At 32.9% G+C, this 27,020-nt stretch overlaps 1 protein-coding gene, 1 long non-coding RNA gene and 1 pseudogene across 5 annotated transcripts in view; 2 read left to right on the forward strand and 1 right to left on the reverse strand.

Moving 5' to 3' along the window:
- LOC145280030 (WD repeat-containing protein 13-like) overlaps nucleotides 1–27,020 on the reverse strand; it is a 443,316-nt gene that overhangs the window by 176,199 nt on the left and 240,097 nt on the right. The window contains exon 6 of one of the 3 annotated variants that reach the window (XM_080131690.1): nucleotides 13,283–13,324. The exons of the other annotated variants lie outside the window; for them this stretch is intronic. Coding sequence (XP_079987816.1) covers nucleotides 13,283–13,324 — 42 coding nt within the window. The remainder of the gene's footprint in view (nucleotides 1–13,282; nucleotides 13,325–27,020) is intronic. 3 annotated transcript variants of the gene reach the window in all.
- Nucleotides 422–26,317, forward strand: LOC145280033 (uncharacterized). 2 transcript variants are annotated; one of them, XR_013868530.1, is made up of 3 exons: nucleotides 422–677; nucleotides 24,652–24,909; nucleotides 25,569–26,317. It is a non-coding gene; the product is annotated as an uncharacterized LOC145280033 (long non-coding RNA). The 2 variants fall into 2 exon arrangements; XR_013868531.1 differs by lacking the exon at nucleotides 24,652–24,909.
- LOC145280392 (5S ribosomal RNA) lies at nucleotides 11,791–11,909 on the forward strand (annotated as a pseudogene).

Raw genomic sequence — 27,020 nt, forward strand, 5'->3', positions numbered from 1 at the left:
ATGCTGTATATAAACTGGAGATGGTGAAATATAAAAAGCGCTTCATTTAACTATTTTGAATATTACATAAATTTTTTCTTTTGCAAAAGGTTTACCACATCTCAAGGCACGGAGGCCACTCGAGGATAAGAGTTAATGTGTGTACTGTAGTCAGTGGGATAGTAGGGTAGTAATCGTTTATGGCAGAAATTTGTATAATTAGATTATTTATGAGGATGGTTCAATCAAGTGATATACAGACTTTCACTTTTATGGAGACTTGTGAGAATAATATGTGACACAAATACGTGCATTAATACCCAATATACACTTATAAACAAATCATTTAAAATAAGAGGGCGTTAATCATGATATATTAAATTTTTATGAGATAAGTTCAGTAATCAAAACATGAAACAACAACAACAAAAAAAGGGGGAAATAACTTCCGTTACTTTCAATAGAGGCTAATAATTCGAACGCAAGTGATTTTGTTTTGTTTTTTTTTTGTTTTTTTTTTTTAATCAGCGAAAACGTGTATGCAAAACAGGATTTTGGCATTTCAATTTCACAATCCCAAAATATCTTCAAATGTCATGAGAACAAGAAATATTTCAATTGTATATTCAACAGGAATAAAAAGCGACGATCTAGCATCATGCAACGGAAAGATTTCTCATGCAATTAACATCTGACAAGTAAGAAAACTAAAACTGTGTCTAGTTTTTTTTTTGTTTTTTTTTAAAGTTTGGTTTGGTCGTCTCGTTTTACGGCATATCAACCCTTTTTGGATTATATAATGCTAAATCCAGTCATTTTTGGTAAAAGTTTTTACGCTGCAAGTTCTTTCCATCTTAAAATGTGTATTTATAGTGCTTGGTTCGTGTTATGGCCCTAGGAAAGGGTCATAAAAGAAAATGCAAACAACAGGTTTTAGGTAGAAAGAATATATTGTACAAGAAAGTGAATACAAAGAAAGTGAGTTAGACAGTTTGTAGTCTCATTAGATCATGATATTTTCCCCCACGTGGTTTATATAATGGTTTGCAGAGTCCATTCTGAGTGAATGAGTTAGTCCCTGGAAAAGTTAGGATGTTTTATTTCCTAGCATATCAACCCTTTTCGGATTATATAATGCCAAATCCGGTCATTTAGGTAAAAAATTGTTATGCTGCAAATTCTTTATATCTTTTTTTTTTTTTTTAGAAATTGGACAATATAGTAATCATTAGTAATGAAAATTCGGTATATTTGATAACTTATATGGAACGGCTCATCAAGAACTTATTTACGTTAGGCTTGAACACAACCATATTGTAGTCAACCGGAAAGCAGGAAAACGGAAGACAATTCCACAGGCGTGCAGTTCTAAGAAAGAAGCTTTGTTCATGGAATCTACATTTAGGTTTAGGTACAGATAAAGAGTGGGGGGGGGTATTGATAGTGGTTTCAGCTAGACGAGTGTTTCTTGTGAAAGTTAGGCGAGGGGGGACCATAGACTGAAGCTCAGTCGAACACTTTCCATGAAAATAACAACACATCAGAGACAAACTCGCAACATCTCTTCTGTGAGATAGAGGTTGCAGGGAAGAGAAAAGGACATCTCCTACGAGGCTACGAAGTCTATTTTGAACTCTATGAAGGCAGGACAAGTCCTTTCTAGCAGCATCTATATCTATATATTATAATATTTATTTAAGTTGTTTGATTTGGTTTAGTTGTTTGATTTTACAGCATATCAACCCTTTTGGAGACTATTTCAGATATATATATATATATATATATATATATATATGCAGTCATTTTGGTAAAATGTTTACGTTTCAAGTTCTTAATATCTTCAAATATTTATTCATGGTGTTTGGTTTGGATGTTTTGTAGATGAAAATCATTGCTTTTGTTTTTGACTTTGCAGAACCTGATTGACTTCTGCAAAGGGAAAGGAAAAAGTAATAAAATCAAAGTTTAGTGAATTTTAGGTCAAGAAGCCAGTATCTTCAAACAGCCTGATCTGGTAGCACCAGAGTTTTTTTTTTTTTTTTTAAGTACACGTTTTAATCATCTGATTCAGTTTATGCGCGCATTTTACATGCTGCCGTGTGTTGAACGACTTTGAGAAATCGACTTCAAAACTAAACTTTCCCACAGAAGAAACATTACGAGCCTGTCTCTGCTTTATCCTTATTTTCATGGCAAGTGTTTGTCTGAGCTCTAATCTATGGTCCCCTCCTTGCCAAACTTTCATGAAAAACACTCGTCTAACTGAAACCAATATCAATAATCTCCCCCACTTTTTATTTGTGCCTAAACCTAAACATAGATTTCATGAACAAAGCTCACTTATTAGAACTGCACGCTCGTGGAACTCTCTTCATTTCCCTGCTTTCCAGCTGACTACTATTTGATCATCTTCAAGTCAAACATAAACAAATTCTTGTTGAACCGTCCCCTTACATAATCTAATTTACTAAATTTCCACTACTAACGATTACTACGATATTATCCCAATTGACAACTGCACACTCATTAAATGTTATCCTCGAGTGACCTCCGGACCTTGATAAGTGGTAACTTGTTTGTAAAAAGAAAAAAAAAAAAAAAAAAAACTATATCTGCACAGATTTTTTATTCATCAACCATACTCATTCCTTCGCCTTCCCCTATGAACTGAACCTGCTACCTCAACATCTACTAACCACAAAAGTCTCATCCATTCTTCCAACATGACCATAACATCAAAGTCTCCTGTTTTGCACACATTTTCCTATAATGTCACAATTTAATCTTCCACCGAGATCACACCTGTCTTTAAGATTTATATTACACATCCATTGTATGATTCTCATATCATTTCTCTCCATGCAACACATGTCCTCAACCCTCACTGACCAGGTTTCACTTTCATACATCATTACATTGTATACACATGCCTGATAGACATGAATGACAGTGGTAATTCTCTGCTGGTTAGTAATGACATAAGTTCAATGAAATTACTCTGCCAACTTCTAAATCATAGGACCTGCTTCACCCTGTATTCCAATGATATGGCCAAAGTAACAAAACTTCTCAACAATAGCTTTCTATAGCCTGGAGCACCTAGAGAAACACAGGCCATCTACAACTTTGTAGATGCTTTTGTAGTGAGGAGTTCTTTTTTCAGGGTGAAGGTGCTGGCCCTATGGCCAACTTTCCCAGAAGGTACATACAGCGCCTAGTCTTTCCAAAATGCTCACCCCTCTGGTATTGGCCAGGCTCAACGTTGCTTAACTTTGGTGATCTGGCAAGAATGGGTGTGTCAATGTGATTGTACCATACTTTAATAGCTTTACCATCCAGATATATCTATCGTCTAAAAAGAAACAAAATGCCTGCCATCATAGAAACTTTATTAGAAATTTATAGAATTGCTTAAAAAATTGTCATATTAGTATTTAAGATACAGATAAATAATGTCTACATGGCATTACAATGTATAAAGCAATTTCCCAATATCCAATCAAATGAAACAGATTTTTTTCCCCACCTTACATAGACATTTGATCGGAATTCTTTTTGTTTCTTACATTATTTTTTGTAGTAATAACATAAATAATAGACTATGAATATTTAATAAGATTGCTGGCGCGTGGACTAAAAATTGAAACGTATCCTCTGAACAAGTGAAGTGCCGCTAAATATTCTGTGTATTACTTGAAAAATATGAATGCATCTGTAACAAAAGACAATAAAAACCTGTGTTAACAAAATATAAAATTTATTAATAGTTTGTCTCAACAAACTAGAAAACCTAAAACAAGACATGTATACTTAAATTACACATAATTAAACACATTGTTCCCATATAGATAAAATGCAGTAAGCACAAAAACGCAAAAGCTTTAATATCCGAAGATAAAAAGGATATGGCCGAAAGACATGTTTGTTCTATTTGGCATCCAGTGAACAAAAGAGGATGAATTATGGATTAAATTCTTGACCATACAGATAATCTGCACACGTTACTGCCAAGAAAGTTAAATGGTATGTGCTAAGTACAAAGGCAAAAACCTGACTTAGGTTTTTGGTAGGACGGCCAGTCAGTGACTGAAGACAGATTCCGGTCTTTATTTTTAACGATGTGTTCGTATGCGAGTTTCCAAGATTCTGGGATTCTCTTTATTACCAAAGAGTTCTAAACTTTTTTTTTTCATAACTCTGGTCTATAATAAATTCTCAAAAAGTTGTTCAATCTGGTACCAAATGCTCCCAAACCCAATATGAGTCTGGCTTGAAAACTAATTTCTCCCTAAAAGATAACTTAAACCGTTTTGGATTATATAATTATTCTAACTTTATTTAACTTTGAACAGTAAGCCTAAATTTAGCAATTTGCTATATATGCTCTCAGAAAAAGATGTTTATGATGTTACAAAAAATATATATGTTTTTATGGCGGTCAATCTGAAGTGCAGTTTTGCCAAAACTTTGCATCTGTGGAACACATTATCATTGACTGTTTCCCTGTTGACAACAACATGGTCGTCTTTAAGTTTAATACTGACAAATATTTGACAAGCCATCCTCTTAGATTATCATAATCTGATCTTTCCACATATCGCATTCAATCCTCTCAGATTATTGTTCATCATTCAAATGACAATCTCATGAACTTTCATCCTAGAGTGACTTTTAGCTTTGGTAAGTGGCGACTCATTAGCATAAAAAAAACAAAAAACAAAACTGAAGATACACAAACAAAAGAAATTAATGTGCTTATTTATATTACTGCGCAAACGAAAATATGGCAGTTCAACAAAAAATAACTTATGAATATACTTATCAATGAAAAATATTAGTATACACCAAAAATTACGCAAGTTTATCGAATAGAGTTTCCTAAAAAAAGATAAAAATTACTATTTGGAGTTCACAAACTCTGAATGAGAAACCAGTATATCATCTATATTTTAGAAAAAGGGAGACAATCTTCAATGACGTGCTGGCTTGACACAGATGTCGTCCAAAGTTTGTGAATTCTGGATCATGAATTAATTTGATTTTTGGTTAAAATTCTATTCATTTATTTTCTGTAATTTTTGGAGTACACTCATATTTTTTAATGATAAGTACGAGAGTTGTTCTAAAAGTAATGCCTCCCATTTTTCTTAACTCAAAAAATTTGAAGAGCTACTAAGACTGGAGTGGTACTATTAAAACAAGCGACCTTTTGTGCTTCAGAATTTATTTTTCTACATAGTAGCCACCATTCTCAATGTACTTTTGCCAGTGAGTAAGTGTTTCATTTATCTACATTTTAATCTCTAGGGATCATTTAATGCCAAGAAATGGCTTAATTGTTTTGTTTTGTTTTTTTATTATTATTAGGGTACGGGTTTCATAAGGTTTTGTTTCATTTGCTATATTTTGTTGAGACAAAAAATAAATAGTTTGTCAGACAATTCCATTATATTATGTTTTGTTTTTCTGTTTCAATTTGACCCATGTTTCAGTGTTATGTCTTTTTGAGTATCTTCTGTTCTATAGAACTTGTGGTATTTTAATGGTTTTCTTCCAATTCCATATTTTTCCTATTGTGCTATATCTCAGGCATATCGTTCGTAATTTTTATTTCTTGATTTTGTATGGACTGGGATCGTTGCTGTAGCTTGAGAGGTTTAGATTTAGGTGAGAGCTATTTATACTGGGTCTTGTCTTTTTTTTTTTTTTTTTTTGAGATCTTGACGGTCTTGATTTTGGAGGGACTCGGGTATTTTTGGTTGCTTTTCTTGACACTTCAACGGATTTGTTTCAGTATCAAATTATAAAACAAAATAATAAAACTTAAATATTCTTTTAATCTTTATTGGAAATTTATTCGCGACAGTATAAAGTATGTTATGTATTAGGTTATATATTTTTTTAAATTCTTGATGATATTGCTTGCACTGAAAATATTATTTAGTCTGCGGCCCTGAAATAAGCAATACCACAAAGTGAAAAATAGATGACTCGTAAAGGATTCCAATGTGTCTATAACATGGATGTCATCTTGGCTCATTGGCTAATGAGCCATACATCTATAGAAAGCTGAAATGACCAATTTAGAGTAGGAGTAGTATAGTATTTGTTCCGTGGTCATCATACCAACTCCCGAGCATTACTTCCTTCTTGGGAGGGTAATTTAGTATCAGTTCAGTTATCATGAGACCATCCTTCTATGCATTATCTTCTTTTTAGAAGAGAGTAGTGTAGCATCTGTTCTATTGTCATAAGACAATTCTTCCAGGGATTATCTCCTAATTTTTATGAGACAGTAATAGTGTAGTACCTGTTCTTTGGGCATGATACTAACTTCCAATGCATGATCTTCTTTTTAAGAATAGTATAGTATATGCTCTGTGGTCATGATATTATCTTACCAGAGGTTATCTTTTTTGTTTTTATTTTTATTGGGGAGGAGGCGGGGAGTCATATATTACCAAAAATCTGACCTCTGGTTAAATATTTTTGCTAGAATTGATAGCTCTTTATCCCATTATATATGAAGATATAAAACTACTAGCTGTATATACCTGGTGTGTTGCCCGGTTGAAATATTGTCAGACAGAGGGATTAGTCACACAATATTTAAGATACACCAAACATCCTAGTTTGTTATGAGAAGTGATCCCATGTTGGATCTAGAGAAGTATAAAACACATCTATCTTGGTCTATGAAAATCAAACACAAAGTAACTCTCACAGCTCAAAGGAAAATAACTCGCATAGCTTGGATAAATAAGCTTACTTCCGGTTTTAAATGTAACTCGTCAGCTATTAATAATTGAAAAAAAATCTAATCAAAAATAAATTTAATAAATCAACTTTAAATAATATTTCTAAATAGAACAATTAAAACGATTCTATTACAACAAACAATAACATCGAACTAATTATGAAAACAGATTTTCTTTAATGCAATATGCAAATGAGGTTACTCATTGAATGTAGATTTTGCATAAATTGTATATATAGAATTCATGCTGGAATTAAAGTGTATATAAATTCGTTTTGAGTATAAAAAATAATTTGTGAAACAGTGCACGTTTTGTATATATTAATTAAATTGTGAACAAACAGACAGACATGAATACGACTTTATTATAATAGTTTATGAATAAAAATATTTTTAATTCCTTAGTTTTTATTTCTGCGATTTCATATTCTGTGTTGAATGCCAGTACAATAGGCACAAATCAATTCATTAGATAACTGCAAATTGTGACAGACCCAGTTTTTAATTAAAACCAAAGTTTATTTTAACCAGATCTAAATTATCCAATAAGTAACTTTGTTTTATCTATACAAATATTACAAAAATGTGAAAACATTATATGCGTGTGTGAGCACACATGTTTCATATTTACTAACAATCATCAGTGTGGTTCATAAGATAGTTCTGCAGGTTAAATAATTTGAACCAAAGTCTCTATTAGTTAACTCCAATAAAAATCCTTATCCACTCGGTTCAATGTAATAGCCATTTTAAATATAAAAGAAATAAACCTAATATTTTATTTACAAATATAGTAAGTCTAAGAAAGTGTTCGATCTGCCAAGGTATAGAACTTATGCAATATTGCTTGATTAGAAACTTTTCATATTTCTATCAAAGTGCTCGACTTGAACCAGCAGTTATTAATAAACAAAGAACATGTGGATATATATATATATATATATATATATATATATATACACACACACACACACACACACACACACACACACACACACACACACACACACACACTAGCAGGGAGATACAACCTTGCCTGGGATTGAATGATGATCAATTAATGTTTTACACTCATCTTTATTATCAGTAAAATCACCCATTTTTTTTTTTTCAATCACATTGATTGCTCTAGTTGGGGACCCATCATGGTGCACCAAAAAGAAGCTTTATTGTTAATTGTATAAAATTATTTTTTATATATAATGACTTGAATAAAAGTTTAAAATGCAAACGTCAAGTATCATTCTTCAACTGTCCTCAAACAAACATTTATTTTGAATGCTCTCCTGTTACATTAAAGAACCTTCTGTTGATTTTATATGTTGGGCTTTTTAGCTTGGGTGGTAATAATTTCTTAAATGCACTTGTGATGTTTGGCTGTGTAAGGTGTTAACTTTGGTCAAAATTGCTGTTCTTTCTTTCATCAGATTATTTCAATTATCAATACTTAATGAAGACATTCTGATACAAAACCTATCTAAGAACACTGGCAGACAAATAAAGTATGTTCATGTGAAATTTCATAAAAATCAACCCAGCCACCTTTTTCGAGTCCATAGGGAGTGAACTCAGACACACACAAAGTTCTTAAATATATATAATGCTCCCTATCTTGGGTTGAGCATATTGAGGAGTGATAAACAAACTGCTATTAGCATATTAAGTGATGTACTTTGTGCAAATAAATGGAGCTTAAGTGTTTGGACAGTGTTTGAACATTGTTAATTCAAATGTCCATTATAGCAGCAGTCGAATAGTGTAACGGTTAGAAGTACCGACTCTCATCTAAGCAGCCAAGTTTCAAACCTCGCTCAAGGTAGTTGCTTGTCTAGCCGCACTGATGAGCTGTGATACAGCAAAACAGTACTGTATGTGGATGACTATATATATGTGTGTGTGTGTGTGTGTGTGTGCTGAAAATATACTAAAGCTGAGTCAATCAACGTTCATTTCCCTAATACTTTTTGTCCTATATATTTTAATCTGAAAATACATGCTAAAAATATTTTTTTTTTGGGGGGGGGGTTGCTTGACAAAACTTCCATCTTAATTGTTCTAATTATTAGTGATTTGCAAGTGACTCATCCCTTACTAACTTTATATCACTTATACCCTCTCTTAGTGTTATGTGAACCCCTTCTCCCCAATCAAGTTATTATATAATATTGTAAGTTTGGATTCCGGTGTATTCCACAACAACAATTTCATTGCTTTTCTTTTTTGGGGGCGGGTGGGGGGGCATATTTTCTTTTAATCCGTTAGGCATTATTTTTTTTAACGTGCTTTTTAAGATTTCTTTTTATTAGCAGGGGCAAAAGTTTTTAACTTACTGATTACTTCCTGAAAAAAAAAAAAAAAAAAAAAAAATTACCTCAATCTAGAAGGATTTCTGCTTTATTGAAATGGTTTTAGAATTGATTAAAATATTTCTTCATAAACATTTTCATTCATTACTTTCCTTTATTGAGGGTGGGAGGAAATTATGCACATCTTTTGCTGTTCTGCACATTTTTTTAAATGCTGACATACTTTTCAATATTCCTTTTCATTGGTGACGGCCTCAATTCTTCACTTATCAACCAATTCATAAAATAAAACAAAACACATTTAACTCAGCCTAGGATAAGGCATTATATAATCATAGTTTAATCTGTTTTTGAGGGGGGGGTCTTTTAATGAATCTGTTCTGGCTTTATGTTAGCTTCTCACCAGGCAACGTCAGTACGCAGGTCCTGCTAGTTATCTATAATTTTTAGTTTAACTGATAGTTTAAAATCAATATTTATCATTTTATAATTAGTACCAGCAATGAGAAATTATGTTTAAAAAATAATTAAAAGAATTGTTTTTGAAATAAGAAATTAGGTTCAAACTTTTCTTAATCTGATTTTTCCGACTCCTTATTTTGATTCATCATCTAAACACTAACTTTTACGTTCTTGAATCTGTTTTGCCTTTCTAATAAATTTTCAAAATTTGTTTCCAAATAAAATCACTAGTTTGTATCCTTCTCAAAGAGAGAAAGCTGGGAGAGTGAACCTCTTAGAACTGCACAAGACTACTGTCAATAATTTTCCCCACTCTTTATCTGTGCCTAAATCCAAATGTAGATTCCATGAGCAAAGCTTCTTTCTAAGAACTGCACGCCAGTGGAACTCTCTGCCGCTTGCCTGTTTCCCACCTGACTACAACTTGGACGTCTTCAAGTCCAACATAAACAAACTCCTGACAAACCGCCCCCTTAAGTAAGACACTCTATGAAATCCCCCAATACTAATGATTACTACAATACTATCTCATTGATTACTGTACACGCAATAACCCTTATCCCTGAGTGGCCTTCGGGCCTTGATAAGTGGTGACCCCCATGTAAAAAAAAAAAAAAAAGAAAAAAAAAAGACCAGCAACATATCTCAATCAACAGGGAAAAGACTTAATTTTGGTGCTAAGGAAAAAAAATTTAGCTGGTGTGATGACAAACTATTTGTAATCAAATGCAGATTCGTCAGATGTATTGCTATATAGGTTTAACAGGGAAAATTTGACTGACTTAATTTTATAGAGTAGATGATTTGAAAAATTGAACAACTAATAGTGTTATGAACATAATTGATGATTATGGCCCATCGTTTTGCATAGTAATGCAACTAAAAAATATAACTGCAATTATATTCTGAGATATTCCACTTAGACCATCTAATTATGCAATCATATTTTGTAAAGATTTGCTGTGCTATAATGCATCTGTCGTTATCCCTAAAATATGAAAAATAAAAGCCTGTAAATAAGATAGAAATATATTTATATCGACTGAACAAAATAATAGGAAATCAAAATTGGTAAAGCAAAGGAGGAAAGTAAAAAAAAGGAAAGAATATCAAATTTAGGGAGGAAAAACGAAATCGGATTCACTTAGGTTTAATTCTTAGAATATCTTAGATTATTTTAACATTTAACTATAGATTAAATATAAGTTTGTTGAACTCTTACTTCATTAGATTAACAAACAAAAATTAAATTGAAATATTTTTTTTTTTTAATTTTCAAAAGTTTCATTTTTGTTTTAATATTTGTGCAAACAATTTCATTTTGTCATAATTATTTTCAGTTGTTGTTTTTTTTGTTTTGTTTTTTTGCAAACCCATATTTTCATGATTAAAAAACAACTTGAGCTCAATGGGTGACCAAACAAGTAAAATTTTATTCTTTCAAACTTTAAAAATTCGGTTTATTTTTCCTTTGTTGTAATTATTATTATTATTATTATGATGATGACTATTTTCATGTTGTTTTGCCTTTGTGTCCCATATTGAGGGTAGAGGTTTTGTGATGCCTTCCAATTTCTCCCGTCTGTTGCTATTTAATTTGTGCCACTCACTCCTAGCAGGCTACCATCAACCAATTCCCTCTATGTCTGTATGAGCAGCCTTGAAACTTCAACATCAATGTTGGACATACTTTGGAGAATTTCGAATGACTGACAATGGACAACGTGACTATACCAATTGAGATGTACAACGCTTTTTCTCAATGGAAGCATTCATATGAGACCAGTAATTTTCTGCCCTGAGGCGCTGCAGCCGAGATCTAGTCATTAGATGTTTCATTGCCGACCATGTCTTACAGCCATGAAAGAGTATCGGTCAGACATCTGTGTTGTACGCTGGCTCTGCCTAGCATAACTTGATAACTCATGAGGTCAACTTTTATGCTATTGACACAATATCACCTTTCATTATGAAGAGTAATTGACAGAATGATTTCTGCATTACCAAACAAGTTTTTATTATTCCATGTTTGAAATCGTACATTTTCTTTCTAAAGTTTCTGACATAAAAATATGGCATCCTGCAAATCAATTCAATCGCTCATATAAAAATGACAACTAATGGCTTTTATTAGGAAATAATTTTTTGAAATACATCATTTTTGACTATTAATAACATGCATTTTCCACTGCAATAAAGTGCTATATATATATATATATATATATATATATATATATATATATATATATATATATATATATATATATATATATATATATATATATAGTATAGGGCATAATCACGTTGACACACCGGTTCTCGTCAGATCACTGAAGTTAAGCAACGTTGAGCCTGGTCATTACTAAAATGGGTGACCAATTTGGGAAGTCCAGGTGCTGTATGTAGGAGGACGTCGACACCTCCCTGCAAAATAGTTGTTAAAACCTAATGTCGTCATCTCCCTTAATGGGGATATACATGCGACTGGGGACCGCTTGTGAATTTCATACTCCCATGAAACTTCCTCCTTTGGAGGAAGCCGGTTAAACCCTGAATAGGGTTGGTGCTGACTGCGCACACACACACACGTGTGTGTGTGTGTGTGTGTGTTTATGGGAAAAATATGCTTTTTGAATTATATTTTACCTTTTATTTATGAAAGCTCAATGTATGTCAAATTTAACTACAGAGCATATACAAATAGATGACGAAACAGCTATATTCCAAATTCCATCTAACCATTTATTTATTTCAATATGTCAAAACATCCACTTTCTTGACAGCACCTGATTGTTTCTGTGCTACGAAACAGATGCTGTCAAGAAAGTGGATGTTTTGACATGTTGAGAAAAATAAACGGTAAGATGAATTAAATCTTGAAATTTGGAATATAGCAGTTTTGTCATCTACTTATTTTTTTTTTTTTTTTGCTTGTGATACTTTTCAACAAATTCAATTATTTATACAAAAGAGAATTTTTTTACCTTGAGGCTAGTTAAGAATAATTTTTTCTTCACCAATATGTTGCCTCAAAATGTGAAGTGAAATATATATTTTAACTTAATTATCCATGGACATGTGTTTCGCCATTTATGACTCATCAGCATGACTGAACCTAGCAGAATTCAAAACGAGGATCCTGAAGCTCTAACTTGCACTAGTACATGAATGTACTGTGTCTTTACAGATGTCATTTATTTGTTTATTTTTGTTTGTGACATGTCCTGTTAGACTTAAGTTAATGAGTAAAAAAACTGATGGACGCACCATTTCAAGTATTTAAGGGGAACTGAGAAAGCAAATAGCAAACCAGGGATCCTCGTCTCGAATATATTATCGCAATAAATGGTTTTCTTTCTTTTTGCTTTCTGCCTTCTGTGCTGATTTACACCTTTTTTCCTTTTTGTTTTTAAACTTTCCAGTCTGAGACGTTTCCTTTCATTTTTTTTTTTAAACTACATTGAATCAAACATTTTATATGGACATTAATATTAGCATGAACATTGAATTTTTGATGTGCACTCGTACAGAAATAATTTCCGCATCATTTTACAATTCCTGAAATATTTTCTTTATCTGCTTGTAAAATATAATAAAATTAACACCTTTTTTTTTTTTTTTTTTTTTTTTTTTTTTTTTTTTTAAATAGCAACCAATTATTTTGTCCAAGAAAATATTACAACTCAATTCAGGGTTAAACATACAAGAAGGAGTTTGAGCATGATTTTTCACAAATTTGCAAATCAAGAGGGATAGTGGAAAGACAATGGTCACCTACCTCTCCTCATCTGAATTAGTGATTTCAATTATAGGTGCAAAACTGAAAATCAAATCAAAGAAACTGAAGATCACACTTAGACAATATACAGGGTATTTTCTTTAGAGGCGGCAAACTTTAAATTGACAACTCTATTTTCTTTAATTGCAGATTTAGTCATTTTTAGTTCAGCTTGGTTTGGCAATTCATCATGAAGAGACTGACACCCGAGCAGCGTTTGCAAATTGTAAATGTTATAATCAATTTACTGAGAAAAACATCTAATGAACAGATAATTTCACAAAATGGGCCTGTCACCTGGCCACCTTGTTCATGTAATTTAACCCCATTAGATTATTCTTTCAAGGAATATGTAAAATTCTATGTTTACGCTGATAAACCAGACACAATAGACCACTTGGAAGACAACATTCAGTGAATTATTGTCGAAATTCAGCCTAATTTAGTGCACGGAGTTGTGAAAATTGGACCTCTAGATAATGCCATATCTGCAGGGGACCATATGTCGGAAATTGCACTTAAATTATAAATGTCAAAAATAATTCTTTGGAATAAACCACATATTTGTGCAATAAAAATATTTTTTCTGTGATTTATTTTTATTTAAAGTTCACCGCCTCTAAAAAAAAAAAAATACCCTATATTAACATGCATGTAGAAGCATAGGTTAGATTTTAGATAATCTTGAGTTTTGCGAAAAGAATTTGACAGGAAATCTATTGCTTATGCGCAAACTCCAAAAAAAATAATAAATAAATAATTCTTTTAAAATTTAACAGGTGAAATTGTCTGGAAAATCACAAAAATACAATTAAATTAAAAGAAAAAAGCTTCATTAGTTAATATCATTTGTCAGATGGAGACAAGAATAAGGACTCCAGTCGACTGATAAAAACAAAACAGATTTCAAATTGACACCGATCTCCCTTTGGCCCTTTGCACGTGCACATTACCTCTGTAAACAAATATAAAATAACAGATATAACCTAATAAGACTTGAATGTTCGCACAAAAACACAGCGACCAGTGAAAACAATAGGGAATCCATTGGATAATAGAGGTCTTAATATCATAAAAAACTATTTTTCGGCAACAATTTTAAATGTGATATTCATTCATAACAGAGCCAAATACCCCTAAAAATCAACTTTTAAAAGTGTTTAGTTGGTATTCTATAACTCTTTGACCCAACACTTTTTAATAAAACTATTTAAATCAAACTTTTTGCTGGCCAGTGTTTTATTTTTTAAATAATGAAAAAAAAACAACAAAAAAAAAGTTATTTCAATCCACGGTCTCCCATTTTGAGAGAAACAAGCTCCCCAAAATGAGGCATACTGAATTGATATTTTTATTTAAACAGAAAAAAGAAAAATCCATTTATCTAAATGTATTTTGTTTAAATATGTTTTGTTCCTTACATTGTACTTGGTCTAGATAATTTTATTAAAAAGTTTTGTAGATATATAAATAAAAAACCCCAAAAAAACAAAAGAACACACTCAACATAAAAAACAAATCTTGGTCGCGAAAGTCTGAACATGTCTTATTTTAAATTTGTTTACAGAGGTCATGTGTAATGTGGACACTGGTCTAACTGGCGTCGATCGGAATCTGTTCTTTTGTTTTTCTTGGACGATTGAGGTCCTTATTCTTGTCTTGATCCCATTTGTCAAGATATATTTGTAATAGTATATATTTATCAGAGAAAATCATATACACACACACAGCTATAAAAATCAATCAAAAGCTCAATATCCCATAAATAGAGCTAAGTTTATATCTCAGGATTTGGAGTCAGATATTTTAGAAGCTTAGAATTTGGATATTCGTATTATCTGGATTCTTCAGACTACTATTCTCATCTTGAATGTTATTTTGACAACATTTTGATCAATGTAATTCCAACCTTCTTCATGTACAGCATGTTGGCACACCGGTTCCCATCAGATCACCAAAGTTAAGCAATGTGGAGCCTGGTTATTACTACAAATGGGTGACCAATTTGGGAATTCCAGGCACTGTATGAAGGAGGACATCGACACCTCCCTGCAAGAGTTGCAAAAACCTAACTTCATCATCTCCCTTAACGGGGATACACATGTGACTGGCGACCGCTTGTGAATTTCATACTCCCAAGAAACTTCCTCCTTTGGAGGAAGCCAGTTAAACCCAAATAGGGTTAGTGCCGACTAACCGACCCACACAGCCTTCTTCATGTGTATCTTGTCAAACTCGGGAATCTGCATGGAATGGAACCCTTTATTTAATCCACGGATGTAGTATGTTTTTATTCCATCAGCCATGTAATTCTCAAGTAATTCACAATTGTATGTTGAGTGTCGCCCCGACTGAAGACTGAACCTTACATAATGACTCATAGCATAGTGAATAAAGTACATGTTAAAATTCAATTGTAAAGTTAGATTCATTTGGAAGTTTGAAGGGTTTTTTTTTCTCTTCATATTATGATTGTTTTCTGCTAAATTTCTTAATGTGTTTTTCTGTGGAAGCGATACATTCCACCAGTGTTAGTCTTGAATTTGCATCACGAAGAATGCTTTCAATGTGATGATGAGGCAGATAAGCTCAGCGGTGAAATGAATATCTCACAGACAACAAAGTTTCTTGTCTCACGGCAGATAAAAACACCCATATGCAAACAAGTCGAGTAGCATTGTTTTGGTCAATTGCAGGAAAGTAGAAAAACATCACATAGAAAAACTAAAATAGGAAGTGGAAATAAAAAAAAAAAGTAAAAAGTTCTAAATGGTATGGCAGTTAAGTAACAATGTTCATATTCAATTATAACCATATAAAATATTAGGTCACACTGTTTTTCTTGTTGATAGTTATTACTAACTAGCCTGGGTGCCCAGCATTGCCCGGGTGTTTGGAGGTGTGTTGAGCAAAAAAGAAAAAAAAGTGGTAGTAGGCAGGCAAGCTCGAACTCGTACCGCGAAGAAGGAATATATGTGAGAAAAAAAAAGTGGCATCTTTGCTGTTGCGTCCATCACCAAACCGGAAATGGCGATGCTTTAAATTAAGACTAGGCAATCAAAAAGAGGGGATGACTTTCAAAAATATCGGCGAAAAAAGCGACCCCCCTCCCTGTAGAAAAGTGCCTAGTTGAGGGTGAAAGAATCAATGTTTTTAGCCAATTTTTCAATATTTGTCGTCCGAAGGGTCGAGCTTCAAAACGATACCGATCTCATGAAAATCCATCACGTCTGTCAAAATTTTTAGGCAGACATACATACATTTCAACAGACAGATGATATTTATATTATAGACTAGTGGGGGTACCCGGCATTGCCAGGGTGTTTCGAGGTGTGTGTGCTCTTACATCAAAAAGAAACATGAGGGGAGGGGTTAAAAAAGTTTTGGTAGGTAGGTAGGATCGAACCCGAAGCCCTGAGGCGAAGTTGGAAAATAAAATGTGAAAAAAACATGACACGTTAACAGCTCGGCCAGCAAGAAAGACTTACTGAAAAACGTTTGAATTTATTTAAGTAGGAAGAGAATTGACAAGTGCCTGCACTTAATGACTTAATGAGGTCAAATAATGAGGTCGCAGTTAATATTTTCCGTGGGACAGTTTTTAATGAGGTCAAACTCCGGTTTGTTTGTTTTTACCCAATTTTAGGGGAAACCAGCTCCTCTGTTTATTAGGGGAGTGTCCAGATGAAAGCAATTGTCCGATATGACGGTGAAAAGCCGACATTGACCAAACATTTACATCGCTTTCTGGAGACCACCCGGCCGTGGGCCAGGAAACTGCCGATTCGAATCCAGTTTCACTTTTTTATACTGAAAAGCGAAAGAAACACGCGGCGATCTAAAAATCTGGAAAAAATAGTGTGTGAAAGTCGGGCAAATTAAATACACATGCGACCACCCTTCGTAACTCGTAGATATTATCATTCAGACAGCATATAAAAAGTTTTAAGAAGGAGTGAGCTGACCAAGAAGCCCGGTGAAAAAGCCTTTTGTGGACATACACAAAAAGCGAACATACATACACACACACACATTTTCGCTTTTATATTTATAGATTACAAAAAAAACAGAAAAAGGTACTTATCCAGTTTATGACCCAATCTCCAGCAATTTTGCACCAGCAGATTACATAAGCAGTTGGAAGATACTGAAGCTATTAGACAATCAGAAGTTTCAATAAAAGTGTGAAATTCATTATTTCAGGAAAAATTTTAACTTTCAATGTGCAATGTCATGTAAAATCCCCACCGTTTTCCCCATGTTAATGACTTTCTAAATAGAAAGCCATTCTTAACACTGGAAAGAGGGGACTGCTGCATTTTTAATTGTTTGTCAGTCTTCACTTTGGCATCCCCGACTGCTTATGTAAGCTGTCAGAAAGTGCAGGTATGAACTTGCTGGAAATTGGATTGTAAACTGGATAAAAAAAAAACTGCCAAAGATTTCATTAAAATTATGGCATTACAACTACACAATCTATCAAATAAACAAAATGATAACCATAGTTTTATCAAAATGACAAAAATTATAGTTAATTAATTTGTAATAAATAGTTATAATTATAGTTAATTAATTTGTAATAAATAGTTATAATTATAGTTAATTAATTTGTAATAAATTAGTATAATTTTCCTCAAATACGTTATCATTTTCCCCTTATTATAATTTTTAAAAGTCAGTAATCTTATTTATAAAACTTACTATATCTGTTTGTCTGTCTCCAGTTTTTCAAATTATCTGCTCCATGATGAAAGGTCGCAGAAAAGCACTATGCAGCTCAAATGATTGCATTTTTTTTTTTGTGGACCGTTGTTTTTTATGGGTCTTTAGCCAGTTAAAACTTAGCAAGCGTACAGCATAAGTATCATATTAACCATGATGTCTCTTTGCACATGCGTCAATTGACCTGACACATCCTAGCACATAAAAATATAGATTGTTAATTTATAATGCTTTCAAAATGCTTGCCCTGATAGAGGTTTCGATTCCCAGCAATACTTTTTCTTATTTTTTTTATTACATTCCTGGCTTCATAATGTTATGTAATAATTTTACAATAAGACAATATATTTATGTACAAACTTTTTTTTTAGTCTTTGATGTATGTATCAATCATCAAACGAAAATGTCACCTTCCAAAAAGTCACATAAAGTGATCGTATAATCTTTTTTATATAGCAAATTATTATTATTTTTTTTTTTATATAATTTTCTACGATTTTAATTTTTCAGGAATAAATTCCTATTTCAGTTGCGTAAATTCTTATGATTTTTTTGAGCAGGAATAACACGATTCAAAATGTTTTTATATTTTTTCATTTTGTACAATACAAACAAAAAATTTAAAAAATGATAAGCCACTTGAAAATCTGGATTGTAAATAATGAATATTGAAACTAATCTCATTTATGAAACTTATGTTTGCCTGTCAGTCTCCATCTTTGGTTTTCAAATTTTGCTTTCCGTTCCAATTCTGACTGATGGCAGCCAAGTCACAATTTATTTTTTTACTTTTGAAATCCCAACTCTATGTTGGGTAGAATATCATATGAAATAATTGATAGATACTTAACTATTATAATATATACGAAATCTAATTAAACTGAAATATCATATTTAAGCCTATTTTACGACCAGGCAATGCTGGGCACCTCATGCTAGTAACATATTACATTACATTTGTAGTTTTTTTTTTTTTTTTTACAACAAAAAAGTCAATGCCAATGAGTTTTAGTAGTGTAAATATATGAAATCTACATAGCAACATGAAGCCGCTTGATTTCTCAAAGTGTGCCATCGATATGTTCTCCCATGCAAAATAAATATTTCCTTTTGAATAGCCACTTCTCACAGACTTTAATTCCTTTTATAAAATACTTTATCTGACTAGGAATATTTTTCCATTGGATACCATCTTTCTTCTAAGCAAAAAATTCCACAACTAATGATAAATACTAATAATACTACATGTAAATACCTATAAAAATAAAACATTATTCATATCAAAATAAAACTTCGGAAATTTTTAAAATTCACTGATACAAGTAACATCACAAACCTCTTAAGAGGAGTTAATATGGAAACTATATATATATATATATATATATATATATATATATATATATACTAGCAGGGGTTACCCGGCGTTGCCTGGGTGATCGGCCCCCTTCCCACTCCGAGGGGTAACAAAAAAAGTCATCCCTCTGGATTTACATGCTGTGTGCCGGCCTCCTCCCTTCAGGGAGAGATAATCCCCAACCCTACCTTCAGGGAGGAGGGTGCCTGGAGGCTTCTCCCCCCCCCCCAAAGAAAAAAGTCACCTCCTCCTAGCCTCTTCGCCCCCCCCACCCTTGGGGGGGGGGGGGGGAGACACCGGCTCCCTCCTTTGGGGGGAGAAACTACCAAGCTCCCCCCTTTCTGGTGAGAAAATGCCAGGCTTCCCCTTTTGGTGGGGGATGGTGGCGTGGCCTTCATTATAAAGATGGCCGGCCAGCTGAAAAAATGACGTCATCGCCGAGGTCCCAACAAGCAAGATATGTGGAACTCTTAGACTGTCAATAATCAACAGTAATTTTTACAGACAGCGTTACAAAACTTCAAAATTGGATTGAAATAAAGAACACAATGATTTATACTGAAACTCATCTAATATTAATAATAAAAAAATAATAAAAAAAAAACACAAGTTGTTTGTTTAAGTATTATAAGCAATTGAATATTTCGTTGTATTATAGATTTTAAAGATTAGAATGCGTTCTTTAATTACTTATACATTACATTTTAAAAAAGTGAAGGAACACGATTTGATTTGTAGTAAACTTGAAGTTTATTTAATATAATTAAATGAAAATTATGCATGTAAGATTATGAATATTTGAAGCAGAACACAAGCAAAACATTTGATATGAGTTAAGACAATAAACAAATATTAAAATTAAACTATTTTTTTAATCAAAATGAATTTTTTTAAAATCAAAATGAATGTTTTTTAATCGAAATGAACAATATTTTTTTAAAATCAAAATGAATATTTTTTTAATCAAAATGAATATTTTTAATGGGTTTGTATTACTGTACACATAGATTCGAAAAAGTTGTCAAAAAACAAATATATAACAAATAAATGTTATCAAAGGCAAGATAAGTTACTTTTCTACAAAACTTGATATATTTTTCGTATTTTTATTCAATATAACATGTTTATTCAGCTCGAAAACCATACAGTGTTTACCGATGTATTGGAAAATTCAAGATGGCGTCTGACTCCCTCTTTAACACGGTAAGTTTGGGAAAAGGTGTTATAAATAAAAAATCTGGATAAAATACTGTTAAAAACTCGCTCAATATATGTTACCGTGACATAGCTTGACATATATTCGGCGGGTTTTTAATAGTATTTTGTATAGTTTTTTATTTATAACACCTTTTCCCATACCTACCGTGTTAAAGAGGGAGTGAGGCGCCATCTTGAATTTTCCAATACATCGGTAAACACTGTATGGTTTTCGAGCTGAATAAACATGTTACATTGAATAAAAACACGAAAAATATATCCAGTATGGTAGAAAAGTAACTTATCTTGCCTTTGATAACATTTATTTGTTATATTTTTGTTTTTTGACAACTTTTTCGAATCTATGTGTACAGTAATACAAACCCGAAATGAACTTAAGACCACGAGTGAACGCGCGTTTTTTTTTAAATTTAGTTTCATATATATATATATGTATATATATATATAAGTATTTTTAAATTTTATCTTTCTAGCTTTAAAAAAAAGTTTTAAAATTTTATCAGCCGGCATAATTTATTTTTAAATATTGAAAAATTTCAGGAAAATGAATTTTTCCTAGATTTTCAAAACATGTGTGTCAACAGCTTAAAAAAATCGTCTCTTCAAAAGAACATGTTTTAAAGAGGACGGTAGTGAACGTGTGTGTGTGTGCGTGTGTGTGTGCTGGGTAGGACAGCATTTGTTTTCGTGTTGTGTGTACGTGTGTGCGGCTAGTGCCAGAATGGCGGACGTAGTGTCGGAGGTTGGGAGTTTCGTAATTTTGTAATTTGTAAATAGCAAGTTAGGAAAAAAATAAACCCTTCCAAGATGGACAATAAATAAGGCCATAATATTTTATGGTAAATTTAAGAGCGTAGGAACCATAGTTTTTTAGGAGATGTGATTATTGGATTAACCAATCAGAAATCGTCTGTGGCACACACATCTCTGTTTTTATAGATATATAGATATAGATATATATTATATACATGCCTATTTTGGCTAGATAAAAAAAATTATACCTAACTAATATTTAAGCTTACAAATAAAAATTTAATTCTGGTCAGGCAATTTTTATTTGTTATTATTGAACTACGTTCTTGGCAATAAATTAATGTATTTCACTAGATGTTATTAAAAAACAAAATCTTCAATTTAGTATATGTAAAAACTCTTAAAAAATCAGTTATGGGGAATAACTCTTCTTTTGGTAACAGTTAACGCTCATTAGTTGCTTTTATTTTTTATTTAAGGCTTACTTGCAATTACATTTTAACATTCATTTTATAAACAAAAAAAGTTCTATTTGTAATTTAGACACAGATGGATAAACGATCCATTCATTTTTTTTTTTTTTGTACTTAAATCTTGCTTAAATCTTGTTATGAAAACCAGGTTCACTTTCAGCCTGGTCATAAAACATTGAAATTTTTTTTTAAAAGTTCAACTTAATGGATTGAAAACAGTAGTGTAAATAATACCCCCCCTAAAAAAAAAAAGAAGAAAATTCTCAATCCTCATTTAAAAAATACAAAAAAGTTTTCGTTTGGATCATATGTTCATCGCTTTTGCTTCTCACATCAATGAAACTGGTTCTTTAGTTTATTTTTGAAACTTTTACAAAATATATAAAGATAACTCCTCATTTCTAACTACCCCATTGGAAGTGTTCAGGTTTTTATATGATTTGATTATTAAGGTGTTTACATACTTCTTATTTTCTACATTAAAACAATATAGTGTCATCCTTGCAGTTTCATTATAGTTTGGAGAGTGATATAATATTCGTAGATATCACTTTTTGCATGAAAAAGGGGTAACATACTTTTTTGAGGAGTGGTCTACCATGACTCAGGTATTATAAATCTTGGGAAATGATCAGATGTGATCGCTTTCTGATCATGAATCAACTTGTGGTCTCCATTTTTTTTTTTTTTTTTTTGTCAATGTGGAAGTTTTTTATTTCATCATCATGCTACTCCACCCAATTTTAGTGTACTAAATTAAGACATGACATAACATTGTCATAACAAAAGATACAGAGATGGGATGATTGTTTGAAAAGTTTCAAACCTACTGATCCTTTGCCACCATTTTCTAGCAGATGTTTAGGAAGTGATTAATCATTTATTGGTGGGAAATTGGAGAAGGCGTGTGATATAAGTTTGCTATGGATTATATATGATAGGACTCAACATGATCAGCCAATTGATTGGGTTGGGCATCTCCATCTAAAAAAGGTATTCCAAAGGTAATGTCTCCTATTTTTTATTTCATCCGAAGGAACCAGAGGGGGATTGCAAACTGCATTGTTACAATGACTGAACTTATGCATTCATGACCTGAAAGTTTCATCACTCTGCTGCAGATATTGACAGTGTGATATTAAGAAAGCAACCGGTCATGGACGTGTGTCAGAAGCAGAGATGTATCATTGAATTCCTAACTGCAGAAAAACTTTAACCAATCAACATTCATTGGCGCCTGTTGATGTCAGCAAAATTAGGAGATAGGTTTGTTGGAGATGTGAGAGATAAAGCAGGCTCCAGATGCTTATGCACAGCCACCACGCCGTCACTGGCTAAACTGCACTGAGAATGGTGAGTATGTAGAAAAATAAATTCTGGAGCACAAAAGGTTGCTCGTTTTAGTGGTACCACTCCTATTTTTGTAACCCTTCAATTTTCTCCTTTTTTTTTTAGTTAAAAAATAGCATGGAATGGAATAGCATTTTGGAATGATCTTGGTAGTCCAACTACTGAAAATTACTTTCCCCTTATTTTTTTATAATATTATGAGAGGATTGAAAATCATGAATGGAATGAACAAAGTTTGCTTACTTATAAGAACAGCTTATGGCAAGTATTTGTTGACATTAGATTTGAACACGACTATGTTCATCCTCCCAAGCTTTATCTTATCTGTTTTAGAAGGAATTAGTTTATTGACAATCACCTGAGGCATTCCTACTGGAAAATGCTGATGGAACAGCTCAGGCATTTTTATGGAGCAAGAGTGCACTACCTCTAGTGTGCTTGTCCTTTTATCCCCATCTTCTGACCTTGTATCATATGTTTCTGAGGTTAAAAGGTGGTAAAATGCTGTAGTCTGCTGAAAAGCAATCACCTGGTAATGTTTCCACAGACCAGAAGTTCTTAGAAGGAAACTCTGTTCATGGTAATTCCACCTAAATCTAGACACAGAAAAAAAAAATAAGGGGAAAGTAATTTTCAGTAGTTTTATGAAGATGAATTTGTTTTTGTGAATGTTTTACAAGGAAGAACCAGAGATTAGAGCTCAGTCGAGCATCTTCCACGGAAATGGAAACTGGACAGATTTTACGAATAATCATAACTGAAGATTAAGATGTTTACATGAATAGAATCAAGACGAGAGCAGGTACAAAGAAGAGCCTGTTTATTTCTACAAGCAGTTTATTCAATGGTTTCTATTTTTAAAATTCACCAGAATACAATTAAATGATTATACTTATTATGTAAGCAGCATTGCAAACTGATATCAACTACAGAAAACTTTATGACTAGAAATAAAAAACCCCAACTAATCCTAAACTTTGAAACCAATATGCCTCTTCACAATTAAAAAAACCTATTACAAAATAGTTGGATCACCCAAAGTTAAGCAACATTGAGCCTGATCAGTACCAGATGGATAACTAATTTAAAAATTCCAGGAGCTGTAGGTAGCAGGAAGTCAACACCTCCCTGCAAGAGTTGCAAAAGCCTAACATTGTCATCTCTCCTAACGGGGATATGCATGCGACTGGGGACCATTTGTGGGTTTCATACTCTCATGAAACTTCCTCCTTTGGAGGAAGTTATTTAAATTCGATTAGGGCTAATGCCGTTTCCATTTTCCATTAAAAAATACTTGATAATATTTGATCAGATTAATGTTTTATTAAAATAATGATTTGAAAAGATAATACATGGTGGGGTAGAGCAAGTTGCTTATTTAAATTTGGCACCCTAAAGCGATGGTTGCTCTAACGATGGTACGAATGGACTTATTGGAGAGGATGGGGTTTAAAGTTTGGTTCTTAACGTGCATTATCTATTATTTGTTTATTTTTCAGGAACCCCAGTGAGCATCATCAATGACTGTTTTGGGGCAGAACTTCTCAGGACACCTTATCTCCTTGAGGGGCGATCTGCATTGGCCACCACGGTCCCCTGATTTAACACCATGTGACTATTTTTTATGGGGATATCTGAAATCAACTCCAACATATCCATCGATATGCTGGAAAGAGTTGACCGACACTTCAGAGTTCGATTAACTCAGTGTATAGAGAAGAATGGGTGCCATCTTACCGATATCATCTTCAAAACTGGTAAAAAAATAAAATTTAAATGCTGTACTAGTTGCAGTTCAAAGAATTACATGTATACTTGCATTACTTGTGTTTTAATTGATATTCTAAATAACCAAGTTACTCTGCCCCACTATGAATTTTTTTTATTATTATTAAAATAATAATTTGAAAAGATAATATAATTTTTTTATTAAAAAAAACTTAGAAAGACCTATTTTATTTGCTTGAAAACAGCAGAGTAAATATTAAAAAATATTTATTTTAACATTTTTTGAGAGGAGGGGGGGGGTTAAAACTATAAAGGCTAGCCTCCAAATCCTCCTCTATTTTAAATCAATGTTTATTTCATAGTTATCAAATTTTCCTACCATGCCAAAATTGAAAAATTTTATGTTACCAAATCTTCCATAACCAAATTTTATGTTACCAAATCTTCTGGACAATATTCAAAGTATTTTACAAATATTTAAAACCAGATGGAAAATGAGCATACCCAAATTTTTCATAGAAAAACAAAATGCAATTCAAAAATTTAACATCAATAAAACTGAGATCCATGTTATCTTTTGGGATGTCTTAAGTTAAATACAAGGTAGAACGATAAAATTGTCACCCTAGAAAAGATGACATGATTCCATTTCCGTTTCATGAAAATCGGGTTTCTTTTTTTTCTGCAGACCATCTACTAGTTGGCCAGTTGTGTACAAATCCAAAGAGTGACAGAAGCCTGTTATCATATCTGAAAACGACACAATGTTCAACAAGCGAGATCGGAGATGCTCCGCTGTACAACTCATGCTTTCTACCAATCCAAGTTATGACAACAGGACCATTGCCAGCACCCTTAAAATACATTGCTGAGTTGCCATGAATAACAGGGACATTCACAGGGTGATGAAAACAAAGTTTCTTGCCACGATTATGATCTTTGGTGTGGTTTCAAGTAAGGGTCACATCATACCACCTCACATCTTTGAAGTCGGCTTAGCAAAGTGTATCTGGATGTGCTGAAGAGTGTGGTAATCCCCTGGTGCAATCAGGTGGCCGCTGGCAGACTCTGGGTGTGGCAGCAAGACTTGGTGCCACCCACAAGTCCAAAGAGACTCAAGCATGGCTTCAGAAAGAATGCTATGACTTTGTACCCTTCTCTCACCCCCCCTTATCCCCCAACTTGAATCCACTGGACCACTTCGTTTGGTCATAGATCAAGAACATCACCAACATGACCTCCCACAACATCAAAGCAAGCCTGATCGCCTCCATCCACCGAGTTTCCACTGCGCTTGTAGAAAAGGCATGTTCCCAGTTCCAGACCAGTATCGAGGTGGTGATTGAGGCTGAAGGTGGTTACATTGAATAGATGTCAGCTCTACTAATTAATCCACTTACCTGAATTGATTTTTTTCAATAAACGTTTTAAAATAAAGCTGTAGTGTTGTTTTCTTTAAGGCGACACTTATAGTTCCACCCTGTATGTTTTAGCAAATCCGTTAGAAAAAGTAAATAAACCAAATTATAGAGAATGAAAATGTACGTGTAAGTTGTTGCACCACATCAAACGCATCACTATCACTACATTAATTCCATTCAAAAACATTTTCAATGATATTCTTGTTGCATAACAAAAAATAATATACATCTTTACTTCTACTCTAACAGCTCACTGGATTCAATGATTAGTATTTGCTAAGGGGCCACAGCATCAGGGTTCAATCCACGATCGAGTCACCAAGAACTAAATAAAAAAAAAATAAAAAATGCACTTTATATTCCCCAATTAAACACTCAGCATCATAAAAGGATGATCACTGGTAAGTGGAATAATCCTGAGAAAGAATCACCTTCAGGTTGCCCTTGACTATGACTGACAACACTACTTCTATTATTATCCTTATTATTATTTTGAATCACACGTAGAGTTCTCACATGTCATCATCAGAGATTACTCACTGATAATAATTAGTGGTGTTTTCTGGAGTCTGAGTGACAACAAGTCTCTCCAGATTTCCAGTAGGCTCCACCTCTTTCGATAACCTAAGCAAATGAATTTGCGATATCACAAAGCTTTTGTACCTCCTCAGCGTAAATACCCCCAACAAACAGCAAAGTCCCACCCCTACATAGTAGAG

The sequence above is a fragment of the Euprymna scolopes genome, chromosome 7, assembly GCF_053919585.1.
Source record: "Euprymna scolopes isolate OS-2025 chromosome 7, ASM5391958v1, whole genome shotgun sequence".
Taxonomy (NCBI): Eukaryota; Metazoa; Mollusca; class Cephalopoda; order Sepiida; family Sepiolidae; genus Euprymna; species Euprymna scolopes.